Raw genomic sequence first — 26,531 nt, 5'->3', positions numbered from 1 at the left:
CTCAGCTCAGAGTTTAGCCAAGTGCAACATCCCCCACCGGGGCCTTTTCTTGGGGCCTGGAGGCAGCCGGGGCCCAGGATACCGGAGTGGATGGCTATTGTGGCCTAGGTGCGCTGTGGTCATGGTGCTTGGTATGGGGACCGGAGGCCTGGCAGGTCTCCAGCAGGTGGTGTGTGCAAGAAAATATAGAGGGAGAGGCTGATGTACTCATTCTCCCTGGGCAACCCCTTAGTGTCTGTAAGATAGGTCCCTGGGTAATGGATGGGCAGCTCGTGGTGGTGACAGCCGTATCCAGGGAACAGACGGAGGCAAGGTTGTTCAAAAGTAACTCAGAGGTTCTTTATTGGACAAACTGCAGACAACGAGCCAAAACAATCTTCATACAGATGCCGGATTACTGGAGAGTTTCCGGATTACTGGAGTGGTCATGGAGAGTGTCCTGAGGTTCGCCAGCCTGTAGTAGTCGTAGTCATAGTAGATACAGGCTGGGATGAAGCTAGGTCCAAATGTGGATGCTGCAGCTTGTCCTGGGATTAGCTGTGTGTCTGTGCTAGAGGTGCACAGACACTGTCTCTGGTCACTCAGAAGGCTCAGGCCAAAGAGGACTTGCCCCTTCCTGTCCCGGGGTTTTGTTACACCCTGGTCATGTGGTGGCTCACTCTCCAATCACACTCCAGTTCACATAAAGGAATACAATTGGATAATAATTCACATAACTTTAACCCTTGCTGGGTCCAGGCTGTTAACACCTGATGTCCAGGTCTGGACCCTTACTGGAGGCTTCGCGACTCCCTCTGACAGCTTTTAACCTGGAGAGGGCACTGTTCGTAACTACCCCCTTACCACTGTATTGGCAGGGGTGTTGCACAAGATATGATCCTGCATCAGTGTTGCTGCAGTATTCTAAGGTATGTTTGCTTCATAATGCATCAAATCACATGGTAGGTTTCCTTTAAAAATAGAAAATTAGGCTTTTAGAGCTGTTGATTTTTAAGTATAACTGCTCCTTTAAGAATAGACACAAAGCTCAGCAACACTTGGATGAGTTGTTAAAATGGGAAAAGACTTTCTTTCACCGGAAGAGGAAGTTTCTTCTAGTAAAGCAAAGAAGAGGAAACAAAACCAGCAGCTCATACAGAGCACAGTATAGACCTAGACCGGGGGCAAGGGCTCCCTCTATCCTCCCATCCGAATAATCTTCTATGGATTCTCTTTCACATATTCTGGATACATTACATGGACTAAGAGGAGAACAATCCCAAAGCTGAGAGATCCGAGAGACGAGGCGACATTTATTATATCTTAAAGGTAAAATCGTACAACCTCGAGGAATCTACCAATCCGCGTAGCTGATTATTATGGGGGTTATATGTACAGAGGACCAAAGCACAAAGTAGTCCCTAAAAAGTTACAAAAAATGTCTGAACCATAAACTAATGCAGTTCATTTTTCTTTAAAGGGGTCGTCCACTTCCAGAACATAATTCATATAGTTTGTATAACAATACAATTTATGCAATTTGCCAATATACTTTCTGTATCCATTCCTCACGGTTGTCTAGATCTCTGCTTGCTGTCATTCTATAGGAAGCGTTCTTTCAGTATCGTGCTGCACTCTTCACTTTAAAGTCTCATAGATCTAAACAACGGCCCAGGACCGATCCAGAACTCCCAATCTTAAAAACACATAAAGATAAATAACATATGTATCAATTTTCTTATCTGACCGGAGCTCCAAATGTTCTTTATAGTTCTACTTCCTTTTCCAAATATTCAAGATAATTGTCTTCACTTATTAATTATTATGAAATAATTAACATACAATGGGGGTCATTTACTAAGGGCCCCATTCGCGTTTTCCCGACGTGTTACCCGAATATTTCCGATTTGCGCTGATTTTCCCTGAATTGCCCCGGGATTTTGGCGCACGCGATCGGATTGTGGCGCATCGGCGCTGGCATGCACGCATGCACGGGGGCGTGGCCAAACGATAACCCGACGAATTCGGAAAAACCGCCGCATTTTTTTTAAAAATTGTGTCGCCGGAGCTTGCACTTACCTTCATCCAGTATAGGTTCGTGAACTCCAGAGCTTATACACAAGTCAATTAAAAAAAAAAACTTCCATACTCACCCTCCGGAGGCCCGAACAGCTGGCAGATACGCGTCCATGCACACAATATGACGCGTATCTGCCAGCTGATACAACACAGAGAAGAGAGAAGACTGAAGACCAGCCATGTGGAATGGAGCATCGGGGAGCGGCAAAGATCATCGGAACTGCCCTTAGGTGAGTATGGAATTTTTTCTTTTTTTTAAATGTGCTTGGTAAATGGGGCAGGCTGTATATTGAACGGGGCTGGCAGTATACTAAAGGCTGGCTCTATACTTAAGGGGGCTGGCTCGGATGTATACTTAAGGGGGCTGGCCGGCTGTATACTTCAGGAGGCTTGCAGGCTGTATACTTAGGGGGGCTGGCAGGCTGTATACTTAAAGGGGCTGGCTGTATACTTAAGGGGGCTGGCAGGCTGTATACTTAAAGGAGCTGGCAGGCTGTATACTTAAGGGGGCTGGCAGGCTGTATACCTAAAGGGACTGTATACTTAAAGGGGCTGGCAGGCTGTATACTTAAAGGGGCTGGCAGGCTGTATACCTAAAGGGGCTGGCTGGCTGTATACTGAGGAGGCTGGTTGGCAGTATACTACAGGGGACTGGCTGGCTGTATACTACTGGGGGCTGGCTGGCTGTATACTACTGGGGGCTGGCTGGCTGTATACTGAGGAGGCTGGCTGGCAGTATACTACAGGGGACTGGCTGGCTGTATACTACTGGGGGCTGGCTGGCTGTATACTGAGGAGGCTGGCTGGCAGTATACTACAGGGGACTGGCTGGCTGTATACTACTGGGGGCTGGCTGGCTGTATACTTAAAGGGGCTGGCAGGCTGTATACCTAAAGGGGCTGGCTGGCTGTATACCTAAAGGGTCTGGCTGGCTGTATACTAAGGAGGCTGGCTGGCTGTATACTAAGGAGGCTGGCTGGCTGTATACTACTGGGGGCTGGAAGGCTGTATACTGGGGAGGCTGTGACCAATGCATAGGTTTTCACAGCTTTTGGTGGTAAAATTAGGGGCCTCAGCTTATACTCGGTTCGGCTTATACTCGAGTATATACGGTAATTGAACATTATTTGCACGTTTTGTTTCTGTAATAAGCCATATGGATTTATTTATTTCTCCGATCTCCACATTAATGGGTGGATGCAACTACACGTATCCTCCGATATTCCCATTCACAAAAAACTCTTTGTGGCCCAATCTCTACGAGCATTTCATACCCACCTACCGGCGTTCTGAGATCAGGCACACCTACCTTCAGTGGGAGATCCAACTTCACTTATGGAGTTGCTCTACCGCTTAGAGTAGTTAATTATTTCACATAGGAAGGGATGGTAGTCAGACAACAGCCCCGGAAGAAGCCGTGTCTGGCGAAACCCAGGGTGGTGTCCTTTCTATACTATACGCGCATTTTTAACCAATATTTGTGAGTAGATTTTACTTTTATTAAATTACCATTTGCAAGACGTTCTACACGATTTGTGTGCGTGTTTCTCCCAGTGGTCCGCTGTGTTGAACGGTGGAATCAATAGGAGGAACCAAACCGCATTCGTGTTGGTCTGAACGGTGCGCTATTCTCATCTGGAGGATCTGCGGATTTGTGCCAGTGAGCGAGATGAAGGATAAGTGAAGACAATTATCTTGAAAATTCGTAAAAGGAAGTACAGGCAGTCCCCGACTTACGGCGCAGTCCACTTCCTGGTTTCTTAGCGCTGCTTGACATGCTGCGCGTCCTCATTGGGCGGGCGGGTCCACCTCCTGGTTTCGTAGCGCTGCTTGACGTGCTGCGCGTCCTCATTGGGCGGGCGGGTGATGACGGGGTTCCTTGGGCGGAGCAAAAGACTGGCGCCGCCATGGAGGTGACGGGGAGCACAATGGAGGTGACGGGGATCCGCTGTATGCAGTAAGTAATTGCCGGCAGTATCGCGGGGTACAGGTCACTAAGGAAGCGTTCGCTGGTGCGATCTCACACTTCCTTAGTTACCAGCCAGTGCACTAAAAGAACCGCAAGCCAGAGATTGCAGGTAACTAAGGAAGCGTGAGATCGCACCAGCTAATGCTTCCTTAGTTACCAGCCATCCGTGGGCTGTACTAAATGCAGCAATTTACATATTTGGGCAGCTACAGCTATACTGTACAGAAGTGCATGAAGAAGTACAATCCGCTGGTATCAGAGGTGTGGTTATGGATGTGAACTCACGATTTAACCCCTCCTTTTACTCACAACCTCCAATACCAGCAGATTGTACTTCTTCATATGCACACTTGCAGAGGACATTTATTTGGTGACTATTTTAGCCCCTGCTGTTCATGATGACAGGTAATTAAGGACACATATACTAGTGAGATCTCGTGAGATCTCAAAATCACTTGTCCTTGGTTTTGAATAACAGTTACAGCTGCATCATTCTTGACTAGTCTGTGCATCAAGTAGCCTGCCATCTCTTCTTAGAGCGCCCAGACTTACAGCACAGTATTCTACAGTCCTTCTACAGTGCCCAGGCATACAGTACTTCATTGAATACTACCTCAGGGGCTAGTTTTTCTTCCTGGGTAGAATAAAGCTCTGCTAAGTGGTTACAGAATAATCACTCCAGGGAGCCTGGAGGTGACAGCTTCTTCCACATTAAGGGTTACAGTACAGTACTGCATATGTTTTACCCTGCAACAATGCCTCCTAAACAAAAATCTGATGGAAATGATGGTGATACATGGAAAAAAAGAAAAGCCATCACAATGGAAAATAAAGTAGAAATAATAAAGAGATCAGAGAGAGGTGAAACTCCATCATCCATTGGCAGAGAGCTTGGTTACAGCCGGTCTACAATTGGAACTATTTTAAAAGATAAAGTCAGAATAATGGAGCATGTGAAAGGCCATTCTCCAATGAATGCTACGATTATTACCAAGCAACGAAGTGGCATAATTATAGAAATGGAACGGCTGTTGATAATTTGGATAGAAGACCAAAATCAGCGTAATATGCCTATTAGTCTTTCCTTAGTGCAAGAAAAAGCACGAAGCCTGTACAATGATTTAAAAGCGACTCGTACGGAAGGTGAAGATTGCAGTGAAGATTTTGTTGCAAGTAAGGACTGGTTCAATCGCTTTAAAGGAAGAGCTCATTTGCATAATATTAAAGTTCAAGGTGAAGCAGCAAGTGCCAATATAAGTGCTCCAAGTGATTTTCCCAAGATATTGGAAGATATTATTGATGAAGGAGGTTATTTGCCAGACCAAGTTTTTAATGTAGAGGAAACTGGATTGTTTTGGAAAAAAATGCCCGACAGAACCTACATTTCTAAAGAGGAAAAAAGTTCTCCAGGACATAAGGCATCAAAGGACAGGCTGACTTTACTACTTGGGGGTAATGCATCTGGGGATTTAAAGGAAACCTACCACTTGAAGTGGCAGGTTTCAGATGGAAATACCGAGCACCAGCTCAGGGAAACCTGGTGCCGGAGCCTATTTTTGCCGGTGTCGCGGTTTAAAACACTTTTGAAACTTTATAGCCGGCGCAGGGAGGTACGCGCTCGGCGCTTACCATGCGCGCGGCTCTCCTTCACTTCCTATGTAGCTGCGCGCACGGTCGCGTGCATGGTAAGCGCCGAGCGCGTACCTCCCTGCGCCGGCTATAAAGTTTAAAAAGTGTTTTAAACCGCGATACCGCGGTTTAAAACACTAACAAAAATAAGCTCCGGCACCAGCGCACCCTGAGCTCACCCTGAGCTGGTGCCCGGTATTTCCATCTGAAACCTGCCACTTCAAGTGGTAGGTTTCATTTAAAGCTCAAGCCTTTGCTAGTGTATCACTCCCTAAATCCCAGCCCGCTGCGTAATGTCACTAAAGCATCTCTTCCTGTTATTTGGAGAGCAAATTCAAAGGCCTGGGTTACAGCAGCAATTTTTGAAGATTGTTTTTTGAACCATTTTGTTCCTGCTGTTAAACACTATTGCTTGGGTAAAAACATTCCATTCAAGATTCTCCTTCTCCTTGACAATGCCCCTGGACATCCAAATACTTTAGATGACATGCACCCAAATGTAAAGGTGGTATTTCTACCCCCCAACACCACATCAATAATTCAACCAATGGACCAAGGAGTCATAGCCTCCTTTAAGGCCTACTATTTGAGAAGGACATTCTCTCAAGCTGTCAGGGTTACCCAAAACAACGAGATAACCTTAAAGGAGTTCTGGAAGAATTATAACATTTCAGATGCCATTAAAAATATTGCGGATTCTTGGGATGAAGTGAAAGAGACAAATATGAGAGAAGTTTGGAACAAGTTGTGCCCCCAATTCACACAGGAATTTCTGGGTTTCACAGATGATGAAATCGCTGAAACTATGAAAGCTGTGGTTGCTATTGGAAATAATCTCCAGTTGAACATCAGTGAAAATGATGTTGTAGAGTTACTTGACTCCCATGGCAAAGAACAATCAAACGAAGATCTTATGGAACTAGAGCAACAGAGCTTGGCATTTACTGAGGAAAACCAGGAAATGGAAACTCCAAACCCCAAAAAGTTTTCTAAAAAAGAACTAGCCAATGCTTTTAGTCTCATTGAAGCAGGCATGGCAAAGTTAGAGGGACAAGATCCTGATACAGAGAGGTTGAATAAAGTTTACCCTACAGTTACCGAAGGCCTAAGATGTTACAAGGCTATTTATGATGAGAAAAAGAAAAGCTCAGTGCAAACTTCCCTTGATGCCTACCTCAAGAAACCGACTCCAGCAGCAGAATCGGACTCTGACTCCCAGATACCAATCCCATCCTCTCCAAGTCCAACATCTTCTACCATGGTTGTTTAACCCCTTAAGGACGGAGGGTTTTTCGGCTAATTTCTCGCTCTCCAACTTCCAAAATCCATAACTTTTTCATTTTTACGTGTACAGACCTGTGTGATGGCTTATTTTGTGCGTAACAAATTTTACTTTCCCGTAATGTTATTTATTTTAACATGCCGTGTACTGCGAAGCTGAAAAAAAATTCCAAATGTGGAAAAATTGAAAAAAAACCGCACGTGCGTCACGTTCTTGTGGTCTCAGTTTTTACGACTTTCACTCTTCGCTCCAAATAACACGCCTACTTTATTCTTTGGTTCGGTGCGATCGCGGTGATACCAAATTTATACAGGTTTTATTGTGTTTTAATACATTTTCAAAAATTAAACGAATGTGTACAAAAAAGAAAAACATTTTTTTGCCATCTTCTGACGCTAATAACTTTTTCATACTTTGGCGCACGGAGATGTGTGAGGGGTCATTTTTTGTGAAATGAGGCGACGTTTTCATTGCTACCATTTTGAGGTCTGTGCGACATTTTGATCATTTTTTATTTCATTTTTTATGTTATGTAAAAAGGTGTAAAAGTCGCATTTCGGACATTTGGGCGCCATTTCCCGCCTCGGAGGTCACCGCCGCCCGTAACCGTTTTTATATTTTGATAGATCGGGCATTTTGGGACGCGGTGATACCTAATATGTCTGTGATTTTTACTGTTTGTTATGTTTTATATCCGTTCTAGGGAAAGGGGGGTGATTTGAACTTTTAATATTTTATTAATTTTTTTTTATTTTTTAAACTTTTTTTTTTCTTTTTTTTTTCACTATCTTTTAGACAATCTAGGGTACATTAACCCTAGATGGTCAGATCGCTCCTACCATATACTGCAATACTACACTATTGCAATATATGGCATTTTTGCAGGTCATACATTACAATGAGCCACTGGCTCATTGTAACGAACCTGCATAAACCATGTAGCCTCGTGTCAAAAGAAGACCCGAGGCTACCATGGTAACCAAGCACCGACCGCGGTTATTAGCAGTGGGGGTTTTGTGCAAAATGCAAAAACCCCCACCTCTGTATGAAGAGGACTCAGCCCGTGAGCCCTCTTCATACATCCCTTATACCTCTGCGCCGTAGAGCTACGCCGCAGAGCGTTAAGGGGTTAAGGTTGTACTTTATGGTTCATATGAATTTGAAAATGTTTAAGCGTTTGCATACCCAGTGTTAAAAAAAATAAAAAAAACATTGTTAAGACAAACTTGTCCAAGTTGCATTTAATTTCTACCGTGCAAATTTTTCTTGGTTTTGTTTTGTATTTTGCAAGCTTATAGCCACTGAGGTTTCATCTCACTTTCTGACACAACAAAAAGTCACCATACCCCTAGGGCAGTGATGGCGGACCTTTTAGCAGCTGAGTGCCCAAACTGAACCCAAAACCCCCCTTATTTATTGCAAAGTGCCAACCAAAAATTAAAGCAGTAACTTATTGCTCCCTGTTCAACAACTTCATATTTACCTCCTGAGGACAGCAACACAGTAGAAAGATGGAACATTTTAGCTTCTCTCCAGTGTCCCTCTGTACACAGAGAATCGTGGGGCCGGCAGGAGGTCCTCCAAAGATAATTCGGCCCTGTCTACTCATTCTCCCTCTTCCTACAGTCCCAAGTAGCGAAGTATCAAAATATGTCTGAAAGCCGCATCTTTTAAGTTGCTTGGAACTGCAGGAAAATTCTTTGAGTCCTGTCGGGTGTGCTGTGGTGATGGCCCGGGTGCCTCCGAGTGCCTCCGAGTGCCGCCTCTGGCACCAGTGCCATAGGTTCGCCACCACTGCCCTAGGGTAAGAGAAAGTTGTCAAAGGTTATCAAAATTTGAAAAATCCTATTGTTAGTGACAGAAAGTAAAATAAAATCTGAACAAGGGCATCAAAACCAACTTGACAGGGTTCTTCACAGTATCCTATGCCATACAAAACAAAAAAAAATTGTCAGGAGTTACTGTACATCTAAAAAATATACCAGTTCCGACTTACATACAAATTCAACTTAAGTACAAACCTCCAGTCCCTATCTTGTACGTAACCCGGGGACTGCCTGTAGAACTATAAAGAACATTTGGAGCTCCGGTCAGAAAAGAAAATTGATATATATTTTTTTATCTTTATGCATTCTATAGGAAGCCCATGGTCTTGTGATGGACGGGCAGGAGCCGTTATTATGACACAGCTCTGATTACTCTCTGTGATAATAATGGCTCATGCACCTGTGTGACATGACCATGGACTGATTGGGGCACATTTACTTACCCGGTCCTGCGCAATCCCCGCTGTCCGTGTATAATGCACTGTGCCCCGATTCACTAAGATCGTGCTTTCGATATCCTGCATGTGTCACTTCCCCGCTCAGGTCCCCGGAGTTCACCATCTTCTTCCTGGTGCATGTAAGTGCATTGTCCGTGTATAATGCGCTGTGCAGGGAGTCACTAAGATCGTGCGCCCGATATCCTGCATGTGTCACTTCCCCGCTCAGGTCCCTGGAGTTCTCCTTCTTCTTCCTGGTGCATGTAAGTGCATTGTCCGTGTATAATGCGCTGTGCGGGGAGTCACTAAGATCCTGCGCCCGATATCCTGCATGTGTCGCTTCCCCGCTCAGGTCCCCGGAGTTCACCTTCTTCTTCCTGGTGTATGTAAGTGCACTGTCCGTGTATAATGTGCTGTGCGGGGAGTCACTAAGATCCTGCGCCCGATATCCTGCATGTGTCGCTTCCCCGCTCAGGTCCCCGGAGTTCACCTTCTTCTTCCTGGTGCATGTAAGTGCATTGTCCGTGTATAATGTGCTGTGCGGGGAGTCACTAAGATCCTTCACCCGATATCCTGCATGTGTCGCTTCCCCGCTCAGGTCCCTGGAGTTCACCTTCTTCTTCCTGGTGCATGTAAGTGCATTGTCCGTGTATAATGCGCTGTGCAGGGAGTCACTAAGATCGTGCGCCCGATATCCTGCATGTGTCGCTTCCCCGCTCAGGTCCCCGGAGTTCACCTTCTTCTTCCTGGTGCATGTAAGTGCATTGTCCGTGTATAATGCGCTGTGCAGGGAGTCACTAAGATCCTGCGCCCGATATCCTGCATGTATCGCTTCCCCGCTCAGGTCCCCGGAGTTCACCTTCTTCTTCCTGGTGCATGTAAGTGCATTGTCCGTGTATAATGCGCTGTGTGGGGAGTCACTAAGATCGTGCGCCTGATATCCTGCATGTGTCACTTCCCCACTCAGGTCCCCGGAGTTCACCTTCTTCTTCCTGGTGCATGTAAGTGCATTGTCCGTGTATAATGCGCTGTGCGGGGAGTCAGTAAGATCCTGCGCCTGATATCCTGCATGTGTCGCTTCCCCGCTCAGGTCCCCGGAGTTCACCTTCTTCTTCCTGGTGCATGTAAGTGCATTGTCCGTGTATAATGCGCTGTGCGGGGAGTCACTAAGATCGTGCGCCTGATATCCTGCATGTGTCACTTCCCCACTCAGGTCCCCGGAGTTCACCTTCTTCTTCCTGGTGCATGTAAGTGCATTGTCCGTGTATAATGCGCTGTGCGGGGAGTCAGTAAGATCCTGCGCCTGATATCCTGCATGTGTCGCTTCCCCGCTCAGGTCCCTGGAGTTCACCTTCTTCTTCCTGGTGCATGTAAGTGCATTGTCCGTGTATAATGCACTGTGCCCCGATTCACTAAGATCGTGCTTTCGATATCCTGCATGTGTCACTTCCCCGCTCAGGTCCCCGGAGTTCACCATCTTCTTCCTGGTGCATGTAAGTGCATTGTCCGTGTATAATGCGCTGTGCAGGGAGTCACTAAGATCGTGCGCCCGATATCCTGCATGTGTCACTTCCCCGCTCAGGTCCCTGGAGTTCTCCTTCTTCTTCCTGGTGCATGTAAGTGCATTGTCCGTGTATAATGCGCTGTGCGGGGAGTCACTAAGATCGTGCGCCTGATATCCTGCATGTGTCACTTCCCCACTCAGGTCCCCGGAGTTCACCTTCTTCTTCCTGGTGCATGTAAGTGCATTGTCCGTGTATAATGCGCTGTGCGGGGAGTCAGTAAGATCCTGCGCCTGATATCCTGCATGTGTCGCTTCCCCGCTCAGGTCCCTGGAGTTCACCTTCTTCTTCCTGGTGCATGTAAGTGCATTGTCCGTGTATAATGCACTGTGCCCCGATTCACTAAGATCGTGCTTTCGATATCCTGCATGTGTCACTTCCCCGCTCAGGTCCCCGGAGTTCACCATCTTCTTCCTGGTGCATGTAAGTGCATTGTCCGTGTATAATGCGCTGTGCAGGGAGTCACTAAGATCGTGCGCCCGATATCCTGCATGTGTCACTTCCCCGCTCAGGTCCCTGGAGTTCTCCTTCTTCTTCCTGGTGCATGTAAGTGCATTGTCCGTGTATAATGCGCTGTGCGGGGAGTCACTAAGATCCTGCGCCCGATATCCTGCATGTGTCGCTTCCCCGCTCAGGTCCCCGGAGTTCACCTTCTTCTTCCTGGTGTATGTAAGTGCACTGTCCGTGTATAATGTGCTGTGCGGGGAGTCACTAAGATCCTGCGCCCGATATCCTGCATGTGTCGCTTCCCCGCTCAGGTCCCCGGAGTTCACCTTCTTCTTCCTGGTGCATGTAAGTGCATTGTCCGTGTATAATGTGCTGTGCGGGGAGTCACTAAGATCCTTCACCCGATATCCTGCATGTGTCGCTTCCCCGCTCAGGTCCCTGGAGTTCACCTTCTTCTTCCTGGTGCATGTAAGTGCATTGTCCGTGTATAATGCGCTGTGCAGGGAGTCACTAAGATCGTGCGCCCGATATCCTGCATGTGTCGCTTCCCCGCTCAGGTCCCCGGAGTTCACCTTCTTCTTCCTGGTGCATGTAAGTGCATTGTCCGTGTATAATGCGCTGTGCAGGGAGTCACTAAGATCCTGCGCCCGATATCCTGCATGTATCGCTTCCCCGCTCAGGTCCCCGGAGTTCACCTTCTTCTTCCTGGTGCATGTAAGTGCATTGTCCGTGTATAATGCGCTGTGTGGGGAGTCACTAAGATCGTGCGCCTGATATCCTGCATGTGTCACTTCCCCACTCAGGTCCCCGGAGTTCACCTTCTTCTTCCTGGTGCATGTAAGTGCATTGTCCGTGTATAATGCGCTGTGCGGGGAGTCAGTAAGATCCTGCGCCTGATATCCTGCATGTGTCGCTTCCCCGCTCAGGTCCCCGGAGTTCACCTTCTTCTTCCTGGTGCATGTAAGTGCATTGTCCGTGTATAATGCGCTGTGCGGGGAGTCACTAAGATCGTGCGCCTGATATCCTGCATGTGTCACTTCCCCACTCAGGTCCCCGGAGTTCACCTTCTTCTTCCTGGTGCATGTAAGTGCATTGTCCGTGTATAATGCGCTGTGCGGGGAGTCAGTAAGATCCTGCGCCTGATATCCTGCATGTGTCGCTTCCCCGCTCAGGTCCCTGGAGTTCACCTTCTTCTTCCTGGTGCATGTAAGTGCATTGTCCGTGTATAATGCGCTGTGCGGGGAGTCACTAAGATCCTGCCCCCGATATCCTGCATGTGTCGCTTCCCCGCTCAGGTCCCCGGAGTTCACCTTCTTCTTCCTGGTGCATGTAAGTGCATTGTCCGTATATAATGCGCTGTGCGGGGAGTCACTAAGATCCTGCGCCCGATATCCTGCATGTGTCGCTTCCCCGCTCAGGTCCCAGGAGTTCACCTTCTTCTTCCTGGTGCATGTAAGTGCATTGTCCGTGTATAATGTGCTGTGCGAGGAGTCACTAAGATCCTGCGTCCAATATCCTGCATGTGTCACTTCCCCGCTCAGGTCCCCGGAGTTCACCTTCTTCTTCCTGGTGCATGTAAGTGCATTGTCCGTATATAATGCGCTGTGCGGGGAGTCACTAAGATCCTGCGCCCGATATCCTGCATGTGTCGCTTCCCCGCTCAGGTCCCAGGAGTTCACCTTCTTCTTCCTGGTGCATGTAAGTGCATTGTCTTGTGACACAATTTGAAAGCTAAATCCCGTGTTCAGTCCGAATCAGTCGGATCATCCGACGGCCATACCCCCGATTTCTGTTGCATGAAAGTCGCCGCAATTGCGCCAAAATCCAATCGCATGCGACACAATCCCCTTCTAAATAGCTGTCACAGCGAAGCAAAACCCGAAAATTTCTAAAAGCCATTAAAAGTGTGATTCGCTGGACGGTTAGTAAATAAGCCCCATTGTATCTATTGGAAGTAAACTTAGAGGGTTACTATAGCGGCACCGCAGGTAGAGATCTGTTAGAATTGATACAGAAAGTATAATGGAAAATTGTAGAAGTTTTCCATACACAAAACATATCAAATATTTGCTGAAAGTGGATGACCCCTTTAAATTTTTCCTTATTTTATGATATCTGATTTCATTTTTTTTATAAAAGTTGATTTTTAGCAGCATCTCACATCCTTAATCAACAGTTACCATTTTTTTTACTATTCTCCCAAGGAAAAGAAGTCTTATTCTGGCAAAAAGTTCTTACTTCTGTGGAACATGATATGGGGATAAAACTATCAAGGAGACAATCTGCGAGACAACCAGGTAGTAATATCATAACATCCCCGGAACACTGCAAATTATAATGTTCTTCCTGAGGAATAAAAAAAAAAATCTATTGTCAGTAGTGATGTAATGATGGGGCAGTGTTATCTATATAGAGGTCATTGTACAGGGAGGGGGAGGAGATAAGCTGTGACATCATCTATTGTCAGTAGTGATGTAATGATGGATCAGTGTTATCTATATAGAGGTCATTGTACAGGGAGGGGGAGGAGATAAGCTGTGACATCATCTATTGTCAGTAGTGATGTAATGATGGGTCAGTGTTATCTATATAGAGGTCATTGTACAGGGAGGGGAGGAGATAAGCTGTGACATCATCTATTGTCAGTAGTGATGTAATGATGGGTCAGTGTTATCTATATAGAGGTCATTGTACAGGGAGGGGGAGGGGATAAGCTGTGACATCATCTATTGTCAGTAGTGATGTAATGATGGGTCAGTGTTATCTATATAGAGGTCACTGTACAGGGAGGGGGAGGAGATAAGCTGTGACATCATCTATTGTCAGTAGTGATGTAATGATGGGTAAATGATATCTATATAGAGGTCATTGTACAGGGAGGGGGAGGAGATAAGCTGTGACATCATCTATTGTCAGTAGTGATGTAATGATGGGTAAATGATCTCTTTATAGAGGTCATTGTACAGGGAGGAGGAGGAGATAAGCTGTGACATCATCTATTGTCAGTAGTGATGTAATGACGGGTCAGTGTTATCTATATAGAGGTCATTGTACAGGGAGGGGGAGGAGATAAGCTGTGACATCATCTATTGTCAGTAGTGATGTAATGATGGGTAAATGATATCTATATAGAGGTCACTGTACAGGGAGGGGGAGGAGATAAGCTGTGACATCATCTATTGTCAGTAGTGATGTAATGATGGGTCAGTGTTATCTATATAGAGGTGATTGTACAGGGAGGAGGAGGAGATAAGCTGTGACATCATCTATTGTCAGTAGTGATGTAATGATGGGTCAGTGTTATCTATATAGAGGTGATTGTACAGGGAGGGGAGGAGATAAGCTGTGACATCATCTATTGTCAGTAGTGATGTAATGATGGGTAAATGATATCTATATAGAGGTCACTGTACAGGGAGGGGAGGAGATAAGCTGTGACATCATCTATTGTCAGTAGTGATGTAATGATGGGTCAGTGTTATCTATATAGAGGTCACTGTACAGGGAGGGGGAGGAGATAAGCTGTGACATCATCTATTGTCAGTAGTGATGTAATGATGGGTCAGTGATATCTATATAGAGGTCATTGTACAGGGAGGGGGAGGAGATAAGCTGTGACATCATCTATTGTCAGTAGTGATGTAATGATGGGTCAGTGTTATCTATATAGAGGTCATTGTACAGGGAGGGGAGGAGATAAGCTGAGACATCATCTATTGTCAGTAGTAATGTAATGATGGGTCAGTGTTATCTATATAGAGGTCATTGTACAGGGAGGAGAGGAGATAAGCTGTGACATCATCTATTGTCAGTAGTGATGTAATGATGGGTCAGTGTTATCTATTGTGAGACACTGAAGGGGTTAACTGTGGATGGGCGGTATGTTTCCCCTAGGTTTTGCTATTACGCAAGGCCTTAGTGCTGAGGTTGTGTTGTCCAGCACCTTGGACACAGGTGATGGGAGCAGCCTAATGAGTCTGCATAAAGTGGCTGAGCAGAGCTCAGAGTGTTGTCTCTCTCTGGAAGGAGGCTGGAGAGCACACAGCCCTGACCTCTGTGCCTGGAGCAGCCAAGTGATTTTTGTTAGTGGTGAGTTAGAGAATCACTGTATAGTTAGCACCCTGACGGGTAGGATATTATTTTGTTTTGATGCCTGAATGTGAAGGCTGTTTTATTTTGTACCTGCTGAAATAAACACAGGCGAGACCTGTTTTGGACTGTACTTTGGTGTCACTGTCGTGAACTACATCCCAGCACCCCGCTACCACGGTCTCTACTGGGCCAAATCCCCACATATGGTGCTTCGGATTGCGGGCAGTTCAAAAGACACACACCTGAAAGGCTCGCTACATCCTGCAACATTGCACGGCCTGGGTGAAAGCAGCAGGCAAATTGCAGGATAAAGGCAAGATGGAGGACTTTATTAAATACCTGCAAGAGGAGGCCAGAGCTAATCGGCAGCAGCAGCAGGCCATGCTCCAGCAGCTGGAGGAGAGGTCCCGCCAGCAGCAGGAAGAATCACAGGCTAATCGGCAGCTGCAGCAAGCCATGCTCCAGCAGCAGGAGGAGAGGTCCCGCCAGCAGCAAGCCATTTTCCAGCTGCAGGAGGAGAGGTCCCGCCAGCAGCAAGCCATGCTCCAGCAACAGCAGGAAGAGTCCCGAGCCATGTTCCAGCTGATGATGGAAAAGTTTTCTGGCGTTATGGCAGCACCGCAAGCAACGACTACTGAGGGGTCCCATACTGGTTTGCAAGGGTACCCGGTTGTCCAGCATTCCGCACGGGCTGCAGTGCAGAAGGCTTTACAAAAGATGACGGCGACCGACGATGTGGAGGCGTATCTCACTGTGTTCGAGCGAGTAGCTGAGCGAGAGGAGTTACCGGCTGAGCAGTGGGCAGATGTCCTGGCACCGTTCCTGACCGGCGAGTCGCAGAAGACTTACTACGACCTGAGTGAAACGGAGGCCCGTGAGTACCCCCAGCTAAAGGCGGAGATTCTGGTTCGTCTTGGGGTCACCGTTCAAGTTTGCTCCAGCCGGGTCCACCAATGGGCGTACTCAGAAAAACTACCCCCACGCTCCCAAATGCATGACCTGATCCATCTTGTCCGGAAGTGGCTACAACCAGAGGACTGCACCCCAGCACAGATGGTCGAGAGAGTGGTTCTTGACAAGTTCACCCGTTCTCTGCCCTCTCGGCTCCAGCGATGGGTTGGACAGGCCGGTCCCACAAATGCTAAGGAACTCGTGTCCCTAGTAGAGAGATATCGGGCTACGGAGGATCTTTTACTTATCTCTCCCATACGAAGCAGTGCTAGTGACAAGGTCACCAAACCATCTGGCAAGACTGCTACTGCGGAAAAGGGGAGGCAGGTCAGGTTGGGAGGGGGTTCATTGGGGGGCGTGGATACCCAGAAACCCAGTGAGGCTTGTGACAGAGGTCATAGCCGTATCCAGTGCTGGCGATGCCATGAAATGGGCCATATTGCTGCCAACTGTCCACTGTCAGTGGAGCCAATGGACTGCAACCAGACCCGGCGAGTGTCACTGTTTGCCCGGCCGGTTCTGACAGCCGAGTCGGTCACGGATGCAGAACCCCAAGTGTGTATGGTCACAATCGGGGGCCACACAGTGGAAGCCTTGCTAGACTCAGGGAGTCTGGTCACCCTGGTGCGGGGAACTTTGGTTGAACCTGGACTATACAGTGGGCGGAAAGTGGGAGTGTTGTGTATACATGGGGACACTCGCGAATATCCCACTGCCGTCATCAACCTACATACACCTTGTGGTACTATCACCCATGAAGTGGGGGTGGTGGGTACCCTGTTTCATGAGGCTATTATCGGCAGAGACTTACCGGTGTTTTGGGACCTTTGGAGACGAAGACCCACCTTAGGTGCTGTTGCAGATAATGGACATCACGTGTGTCCGGCCTTGGCCCCTGAACCCTTTGAGGCCAATGTACCCACACCAGCAGTAGGGGTGACCCCATGTGATGAATTCTCTCCCCTAGAGGTCCTAGCTGGTGAGGTCGAGGGCCATGAGGAGGTGGCCGACATGCCGGACCTTGAGGTTTCCCGTGAAAATTTTGGGGCTGCACAGCTACAGGACCCTACCTTGTTTAAATCACGGGAGAATGTTAAGGTGATAAATGGGGTACTCCAAATACCAGGGGCTGACAAAATATACCCCCGAATGGTGATTGTTGGGGAACTGTTGTACAGGGTCGACCAGATACGGGGTGAGGAGGTTGAGAAACTTGTAGTACCCCAATCTCACCGTAGGCTGGTGCTAGAGTTGGCACACAAACATGTGCTGGGAGGGCACTTAGGTGCTGAGAAGACCCGAGAGAGGATCCTGCAGAGATTTTTCTGGCCCGGGGTGTGGGAGGAGGTAAACCGGTATTGTAGCTCCTGCCCTGAGTGTCAACTTACTGCCCCGGTGTCCCACTTCAGGAGTCCTTTGGTCCCGCTACCAATCATAGAGGTGCCATTTGAACGGATTGCAATGGATCTGGTTGGCCCCATAGTCAAATCCTCAAGGGGGCACCAATACATCCTGGTTATCCTGGACTACGCTACGTGGTATCCCGAGGCGATTCCATTAAGGAACACCTCCTCCAAAAATATTGCTAGGGAGCTGTTCCAGGTATTCTCACGCACAGGCCTCCCCAAGGAAATCTTGACTGACCAGGGTACCCCATTCATGTCTAGGGTAATGAAGGAGATGTGTAAGTTACTGCAGGTTAGACAGCTCCGCACCTCTGTGTATCATCCTCAGACAGATGGCCTGGTCGAGAGGTTTAACAAGACCTTGAAGGGAATGCTAAAGAGGGTGGTCAGCAAAGATGGGAAGGACTGGGATTATTTGTTGCCCTATTTGATGTTTGCCATACGTGAAATTCCCCAGTCCTCCACGGGTTTCTCACCCTTTGAGCTGTTATATGGCCGTTCCCCACGTGGGCTTTTGGATGTAGCCAAGGAGACCTGGGAACAGGAGAGGACCCCCCACCGTAGTGTGATAGAACACGTCTCCCTTATGCAGGACCGCATTGCGGCGGTAATGCCCCTTGTAAAGGAGCACATGACAAGGGCACAAGAGGCCCAGTCTAGGGTCTACAATAGGTCAGCCAGACTCAGGACCTTTAACCCAGGCGACAGAGTGCTAGTTCTGGTGCCCGCCATTGAGAGCAAGTTCTTGGCAAAATGGCAAGGACCATATGAGGTCATGGAGAGAGTGGGGGAGGTAACCTACAAGGTATCTCAGCCGGGGAGAAGGAAACCCGAACAGATATACCACGTGAACCTCCTAAAGCCATGGAGGGAAAGCGAGTCCCTGATGGCCGTGGGAGTAGAAAAAGCGTCTGTCCCCAAGAAGGTGACACCGGAGGTAGGTGTACCCGATGCCAAGGTGCCTGAAGTACGGATCTTGGAGTCCCTCTCCAGGGCCCAGATTCAGGAAGCGAAGGAGTTTGTGCTCCGAATTGTGGATGTGTTCTCTAAGTTACTGGGACGTACTTCAGTCATCAAGCATGACATCATAACCGAACCCCACATCCGGGTACACCAAAAACCCTACCGGGTCCCTGAAGCGCGCCGGCTTGCCATATCCGAAGAAGTCAGGCAGATGTTAGACCTGGGGGTTATCAAGGAGTCTAAAAGTGACTGGTCGAGTCCTATTGTGTTGATTCCCAAACCTGATGGTTCCCTACGGTTCTGCAATGACTTTAGGAAGTTGAACGAGGTGTCCAAGTTTGATTCTTATCCCATGCCCAGGGTTGACGAGTTGATAGAACGACTTGGACAGGCTAGGTTCTTCTCCACCCTTGACCTGACAAAAGGGTATTGGCAGGTACCCCTTACTGACAGGGCCAAAGAGAAGACCGCTTTTGTTACCCCTGATGGGCTTTTTCAGTACGTGGTACTCCCTTTTGGGCTACATGGGGCTCCCGCCACATTCCAGAGGTTAATGGATCTCGTGCTAAAACCTCACCGGAGATATGCCTCGGCCTACCTGGATGACATCATAGTCTATAGTAACGATTGGGAGAGTCACCTGGCCAAGGTGCAAGCAGTGGTAGACTCCCTGAGGGCAGCAGGGTTGACAGCGAACCCCCAAAAATGTGCGCTGGGTCTGGAAGAGGCCCGTTACCTGGGGTACCGTATTGGGCGAGGTGTCATCAAACCCCAAGTAAATAAAGTGGAGGCGATCCAGCAGTGGCCACGACCTATGAGCAAGAAGCAAGTGAGGGCTTTCCTAGGCATAGTGGGCTATTATCGCCGATTTATCCCCGATTTTGCTACCATAGCGGCACCCCTGACTGACCTGACCAAGGGTAGCAGGGCGGTGGTGGTAAAGTGGAGTGAAGAGGCTGAGGGGGCGTTTCAGCGACTTAAGACGGTTTTGTGCGAGGGACCAGTACTGATCACCCCTAACTTCACCAAGACCTTTATTGTGCAGACTGACGCTTCTGACGTGGGCTTAGGGGCTGTCCTGTCCCAAGTAGTGGAGGGTGAGGAACATCCTGTGACATTCCTGAGCCGCAAGCTCACACCTCCTGAGAAGAACTATAGCATAGTTGAGAGGGAGGGCTTGGCAATAAAATGGGCTCTGGAATCCCTGAGATACTACTTGATAGGGCGACAGTTTACACTGGTGACCGATCACTCTCCCCTCACCTGGATGAGTCAGGCCAAAGAGAGGAACGCCAGGGTCACAAGGTGGTTCCTAATGCTGCAGAATTTCAAATTCACGGTGGAACATCGAGCAGGAAAGCTGCATAGGAATGCCGATGCCCTGTCTCGTACCCACTGTCTGATGGCCAAAAGTGTTCGCCCCCACAGGGTCAAACAGAGAGGGAGGGTATGTGAGACACTGAAGGGGTTAACTGTGGATGGGCGGTATGTTTCCCCTAGGTTTTGCTATTACGCAAGGCCTTAGTGCTGAGGTTGTGTTGTCCAGCACCTTGGATACAGGTGATGGGAGCAGCCTAATGAGTCTGCATAAAGTGGCTGAGCAGAGCTCAGAGTGTTGTCTCTCTCTGGAAAGAGGCTGGAGAGCACATAGCCCTGACCTCTGTGCCTGGAGCAGCCAAGTGATTTTTGTTAGTGGTGAGTTAGAGAATCACTGTATAGTTAGCACCCTGACGGGTAGAATATTATTTTGTTTTGATGCCTGAATGTGAAGGCTGTTTTATTTTGTACCTGCTAAAATAAACACAGACGAGACCTGTTTTGGACTGTACTTTGGTGTCACTGTCGTGAACTGCATCCCAGGCCCCGCTACCACGGTCTCTACTGGGCCAAATCCCCACACTATATAAAGGTCATTGTAGAGGGAGGAGGAGGAGATAAGCTGTGACATCATCTATTGTCAGTAGTGATGTAATGATGGGTCAGTGTTATCTATATAGAGGTCATTGTACAGGGAGGGGGAGGGGATAAGCTGTGATATCATCTATTGTCAGTAGTGATGTAATGATGGGTCAGTGTTATCTATATAGAGGTTATTGTACAGGGAGGTGGAGGAGATAAGCTGTGACATCATCTATTGTCAGTAGTGATGTAATGATGGGTCAGTGTTATCTATATAGAGGTCATTGTACAGGGAGGGGGAGGAGATAAGCTGTGACATCATCTATTGTCATTAGTGATGTAATGATGGGTCAGTGTTATCTATATAGAGGTCATTGTACAGGGAGGGGGATGAGATAAGCTGTGACATCATCTATTGTTAGTAGTGATGTAATGATGAGTCAGTGTTATCTATATAGAGGATATTGTACAAGAAGAGGGAGGGGATAAGCTGTGACATCATCTATTGTCAGTAGTGATGTAATGATGGGTCAGTGTTATCTATATAGAGGTCATTGTACAGGGAGGGGGAGGAGATAAGCTGTGACATCATCTATTGTCAGTAGTGATGTAATGATTGGTCAGTGTTATCTATATAGAGGTCATTGTATAGGAAGGGGGAGGAGATAAGCTGTGACATCATCTATTGTCAGTAGTGATGTAATGATGGGTCAGTGTTATCTATATAGAAGTCATTGTACAGGGAGGCGGAGGAGATAAGCTGTGACATCATCTATTGACAGTAGTGATGTAATGATGGGTCAGTGTTATTTATATAGAGGTCATTGTACAGGGAGGGGGAGGAAATAAGCTGTGACATCATCTATTGTCAGTAGTGATGTAATGATTGGTCAGTGTTATCTATATAGAGGTATTTGTATAGGGAGGGGGAGGAAATAAGCTGTGACATCATCTATTGTCAGTAGTGATGTAATGATTGGTCAGTGTTATCTATATAGAGGTATTTGTATAGGGAGGGGGAGGAGATAAGCTGTGACATCATCTATTGTTAGTAGTTATGTAATGATGAGTCAGTGTTATCTATATAGAGGACATTGTACAAGAAGGGGGAGGGGATAAGCTGTGACATCATCTATTGTCAGTAGTTATGTAATGATTGGTCAGTGTTATCTATAAAGAGGTCATCGTATAGGAAGGGGGAGGAGATAAGCTGTGACATCATCTATTGTCAGTAGTGATGTAATGATGGGTCAGTGTTATCTATATAGAGGTCATTGTACAAGGGGGGGAGATAAGCTGTGACATCATCTATTGTCAGTAGTGATGTAATGATGGGTCAGTGTTATCTATATAGAGGTCATTGTACAGGGAGGGGGAGGAGATAAGCTGTGACATCATCTATTGTCATTAGTGATGTAATGATGGGTCAGTGTTATCTATATAGAGGTCATTGTACAGGGAGGGGGAGGAGATAAGCTGTAACATCATCTATTGTTAGTAGTGATGTAATGATGAGTCAGTGTTATCTATATAGAGGATATTGTACAAGAAGAGGGAGGGGATAAGCTGTGACATCATCTATTGTCAGTAGTGATGTAATGATGGGTCAGTGTTATCTATATAGAGGTCATTGTACAGGGAGGGGGAGGAGATAAGCTGTGACATCATCTATTGTCAGTAGTGATGTAATGATTGGTCAGTGTTATCTATATAGAGGTCATTGTATAGGAAGGGGGAGGAGATAAGCTGTGACATCATCTATTGTCAGTAGTGATGTAATGATGGGTCAGTGTTATCTATATAGAAGTCATTGTACAGGGAGGGGGAGGAGATAAGCTGTGACATCATCTATTGACAGTAGTGATGTAATGATGGGTCAGTGTTATTTATATAGAGGTCATTGTACAGGGAGGGGGAGGAAATAAGCTGTGACATCATCTATTGTCAGTAGTGATGTAATGATTGGTCAGTGTTATCTATATAGAGGTATTTGTATAGGGAGGGGGAGGAAATAAGCTGTGACATCATCTATTGTCAGTAGTGATGTAATGATTGGTCAGTGTTATCTATATAGAGGTATTTGTATAGGGAGGGGGAGGAGATAAGCTGTGACATCATCTATTGTTAGTAGTTATGTAATGATGAGTCAGTGTTATCTATATAGAGGACATTGTACAAGAAGGGGGAGGGGATAAGCTGTGACATCATCTATTGTCAGTAGTGATGTAATGATTGGTCAGTGTTATCTATAAAGAGGTCATCGTATAGGAAGGGGGAGGAGATAAGCTGTGACATCATCTATTGTCAGTAGTGATGTAATGATGGGTCAGTGTTATCTATATAGAGGTCATTGTACAAGGGGGGGAGATAAGCTGTGACATCATCTATTGTCAGTAGTGATGTAATGATGGGTCAGTGTTATCTATATAGAGGACATTGTACAGGGAGGGGGAGGAGATAAGCTGTGACATCATCTATTGTTAGTAGTGACGTAATGATGGGTCAGTGTTATCTATATAGATGTCATTGTGCAGGGAGGGGGAGGAGATAAGCTGTGACATCATCTATTGTCAGTAGTGATATAATGATTGGTCAGTGTTATGTATATAGAGTTTATTGTACAGGGAGGAGGAGGAGATAAGCTGTGACATCATCTATTGTCAGTAGTGATGTAATGATGGGTCAGTGTTATCTATATAGAGGTCATTGTACAGGGAGGGGGAGGAGATATGCTGTGTCATCATCTATTGTCAGTAGTGATGTAATGATGGGTCAGTGTTATCTATATAGAGGTCATTTTACAGGGAGGAGGAGAAGATAAGCTGTGACATCATCTATTGTCAGTAGTGATGTAATGATGGGTCAGTGTTATCTATATAGAGGTCATTGTACAGGGAGGGGGAGGAAATAAGCTGTGACATCATCTATTGTCAGTAGTGATGTAATGATGGGTCAGTGTTATCTATATAGAGGACATTGTACAGGGAGGGGGAGGAGATAAGCTGTGACATCATCTATTGTCAGTAGTGACGTAATGATGGGTCAGTGTTATCTATATAGAGGTCATTGTGCAGGGAGGGGGAGGAGATAAGCTGTGACATCATCTATTGTCAGTAGTGATATAATGATTGGTCAGTGTTATGTATATAGAGTTTATTGTACAGGGAGGAGGAGGAGATAAGCTGTGACATCATCTATTGTCAGTAGTGATGTAATGATGTGTAAGTATTATCTTTATAGAGGTCTTTGTATAGGGAGGGGGAGGAGATAAGCTGTGACATCATCTATTGTTAGTAGTGATGTAATGATGAGTCAGTGTTATCTATATAGAGGTCATTTTACAGGGAGGGGGAGGAGATAAGCTGTGACATCATCTATTGTCAATAGTGATGTAATGGTGGGTCAGTGTTATCTATATAGAGGTCATTGTGCAGGGAGAGGGAGGAGATAAGCTGTGACATCATCTATTGTCAGTAGTGATATAATGATTGGTCAGTGTTATGTATATAGAGTTTATTGTACAGGGAGGGGGAGGAGATAAGCGGTGACATCATCTATTGTCAGTATTGATGTAATGATGGGTCAGTGTTGTCTTTATAGAGGTCTTTCTACAGGGAGGTGGAGGAGATAAGCTGTGACATCATCTATTTTCAGTAGTTATGTAATGATGGGTCAGTGTTGTCTTTATAGAGGTCATTGTACAGGGAGGGGGAGGAGATAAGCTGTGACATCATCTATTGTCAGTAGTGATGTGATGATGGGTCAGTGTTGTCTTTATAGAGGTCATTGTACAGGGAGGGGAAGGAGATAAGCTGTGACATCATCTATTGTCAGTAGTGATGTGATGGTGGGTCAGTGTTAACAGGGGAGGGGATAAGCTGTGACATCATCTATTGTCAGTAGTGGTGTAATGATGGGTCAGTGTTATCTATATTGAGGTCATTGTACATGGAGGGGGAGGAGATAAGCTGTGACATCATCTATTGTCAGTAGTGATGTAATGATGGGTCAGTGTTATCTATATAGAGGTCATTGTACAGGGAGGGGGAGGAGATAAGCTGTGACATCATCTATTGTCAGTAGTGGTGTAATGATTGGTCAGTGTTATCTATATAGAGGTCATTGTATAGGAAGGGGGAGGAGATAAGCTGTGACATCATCTATTGTCAGTAGTGATGTAATGATGGGTCAGTGTTATCTATATAGAAGTCATTGTACAGGGAGGGGGAGGAGATAAGCTGTGACATCATCTATTGACAGTAGTGATGTAATGATGGGTCAGTGTTATTTATATAGAGGTCATTGTACAGGGAGGGGGAGGAAATAAGCTGTGACATCATCTATTGTCAGTAGTGATGTAATGATTGGTCAGTGTTATCTATATAGAGGTATTTGTATAGGGAGGGGGAGGAAATAAGCTGTGACATCATCTATTGTCAGTAGTGATGTAATGATTGGTCAGTGTTATCTATATAGAGGTATTTGTATAGGGAGGGGGAGGAGATAAGCTGTGACATCATCTATTGTTAGTAGTTATGTAATGATGAGTCAGTGTTATCTATATAGAGGACATTGTACAAGAAGGGGGAGGGGATAAGCTGTGACATCATCTATTGTCAGTAGTTATGTAATGATTGGTCAGTGTTATCTATAAAGAGGTCATCGTATAGGAAGGGGGAGGAGATAAGCTGTGACATCATCTATTGTCAGTAGTGATGTAATGATGGGTCAGTGTTATCTATATAGAGGTCATTGTACAAGGGGGGGAGATAAGCTGTGACATCATCTATTGTCAGTAGTGATGTAATGATGGGTCAGTGTTATCTATATAGAGGACATTGTACAGGGAGGGGGAGGAGATAAGCTGGGACATTATCTATTGTCAGTAGTGATATAATGATTGGTCAGTGTTATGTATATAGAGTTTATTGTACAGGGAGGAGGAGGAGATAAGCTGTGACATCATCTATTGTCAGTAGTGATATAATGATGGGTCAGTGTTATCTATATAGAGGTCATTGTACAGGGAGGGGGAGGAGATAAGCTGTGTCATCATCTATTGTCAGTAGTGATGTAATGATGGGTCAGTGTTATCTATATAGAGGTCATTTTACAGGGAGGAGGAGGAGATAAGCTGTGACATCATCTATTGTCAGTAGTGATGTAATGATGGGTCAGTGTTATCTATATAGAGGTCATTGTACAGGGAGGGGGAGGAAATAAGCTGTGACATCATCTATTGTCAGTAGTGATGTAATGATGGGTCAGTGTTATCTATATAGAGGACATTGTACAGGGAGGGGGAGGAGATAAGCTGTGACATCATCTATTGTCAGTAGTGACGTAATGATGGGTCAGTGTTATCTATATAGAGGTCATTGTGCAGGGAGGGGGAGGAGATAAGCTGTGACATCATCTATTGTCAGTAGTGATATAATGATTGGTCAGTGTTATGTATATAGAGTTTATTGTACAGGGAGGAGGAGGAGATAAGCTGTGACATCATCTATTGTCAGTAGTGATGTAATGATGGATCAGTGTTATCTATATAGAGGACATTGTACAGGGAGGGGGAGGAGATAAGCTGTGACATCATCTATTGTTAGTAGTGATGTAATGATGAGTCAGTGTTATCTATATAGAGGTCATTTTACAGGGAGGGGGAGGAGATAAGCTGTGACATCATCTATTGTCAGTAGTGATATAATGATTGGTCAGTGTTATGTATATAGAGTTTATTGTACAGGGAGGGGGAGGAGATAAGCTGTGACATCATCTATTGTCAGTATTGATGTAATGATGGGTCAGTGTTGTCTTTATAGAGGTCTTTCTACAGGGAGGTGGAAGAGATAAGCTGTGACATCATCTATTGTCAGTAGTGATGTGATGATGGGTCAGTGTTGTCTTTATAGAGGTCATTGTACAGGGAGGGGAAGGAGATAAGCTGTGACATCATCTATTGTCAGTAGTGATGTGATGGTGGGTCAGTGTTAACAGGGGAGGGGATAAG

General features: G+C 46.3%; 2 protein-coding genes across 2 annotated transcripts in view; both read left to right on the top strand.

Annotated features, from left to right (window-relative positions):
* The first annotated feature begins 1,172 nt into the window (after positions 1–1,172).
* The window catches only part of LOC140125817 (uncharacterized), an 80,191-nt gene continuing 54,832 nt past the window's right edge, over positions 1,173–26,531 (top strand). The window contains exons 1-2 of the mRNA XM_072144688.1: positions 1,173–1,308; positions 13,415–13,507. Of these exons, the coding sequence (XP_072000789.1) occupies positions 13,465–13,507 (43 nt within the window). The 5' untranslated portion in view covers positions 1,173–1,308; positions 13,415–13,464. The remainder of the gene's footprint in view (positions 1,309–13,414; positions 13,508–26,531) is intronic.
* LOC140128616 (tigger transposable element-derived protein 1-like) lies at positions 4,783–6,926 on the top strand. The gene is made up of 2 exons (XM_072150315.1): positions 4,783–5,526; positions 5,901–6,926. Exons 1-2 carry the CDS (start codon positions 4,783–4,785, stop codon positions 6,924–6,926), a joined length of 1,770 nt encoding a protein of 589 aa, XP_072006416.1.

The sequence above is a fragment of the Engystomops pustulosus genome, chromosome 4, assembly GCF_040894005.1.
Source record: "Engystomops pustulosus chromosome 4, aEngPut4.maternal, whole genome shotgun sequence".
Classification (NCBI taxonomy): Eukaryota; Metazoa; Chordata; class Amphibia; order Anura; family Leptodactylidae; genus Engystomops; species Engystomops pustulosus.
Note: the sequence above shows the minus strand (reverse complement) of the source record. Positions and strands in the feature narration are given on the sequence as shown.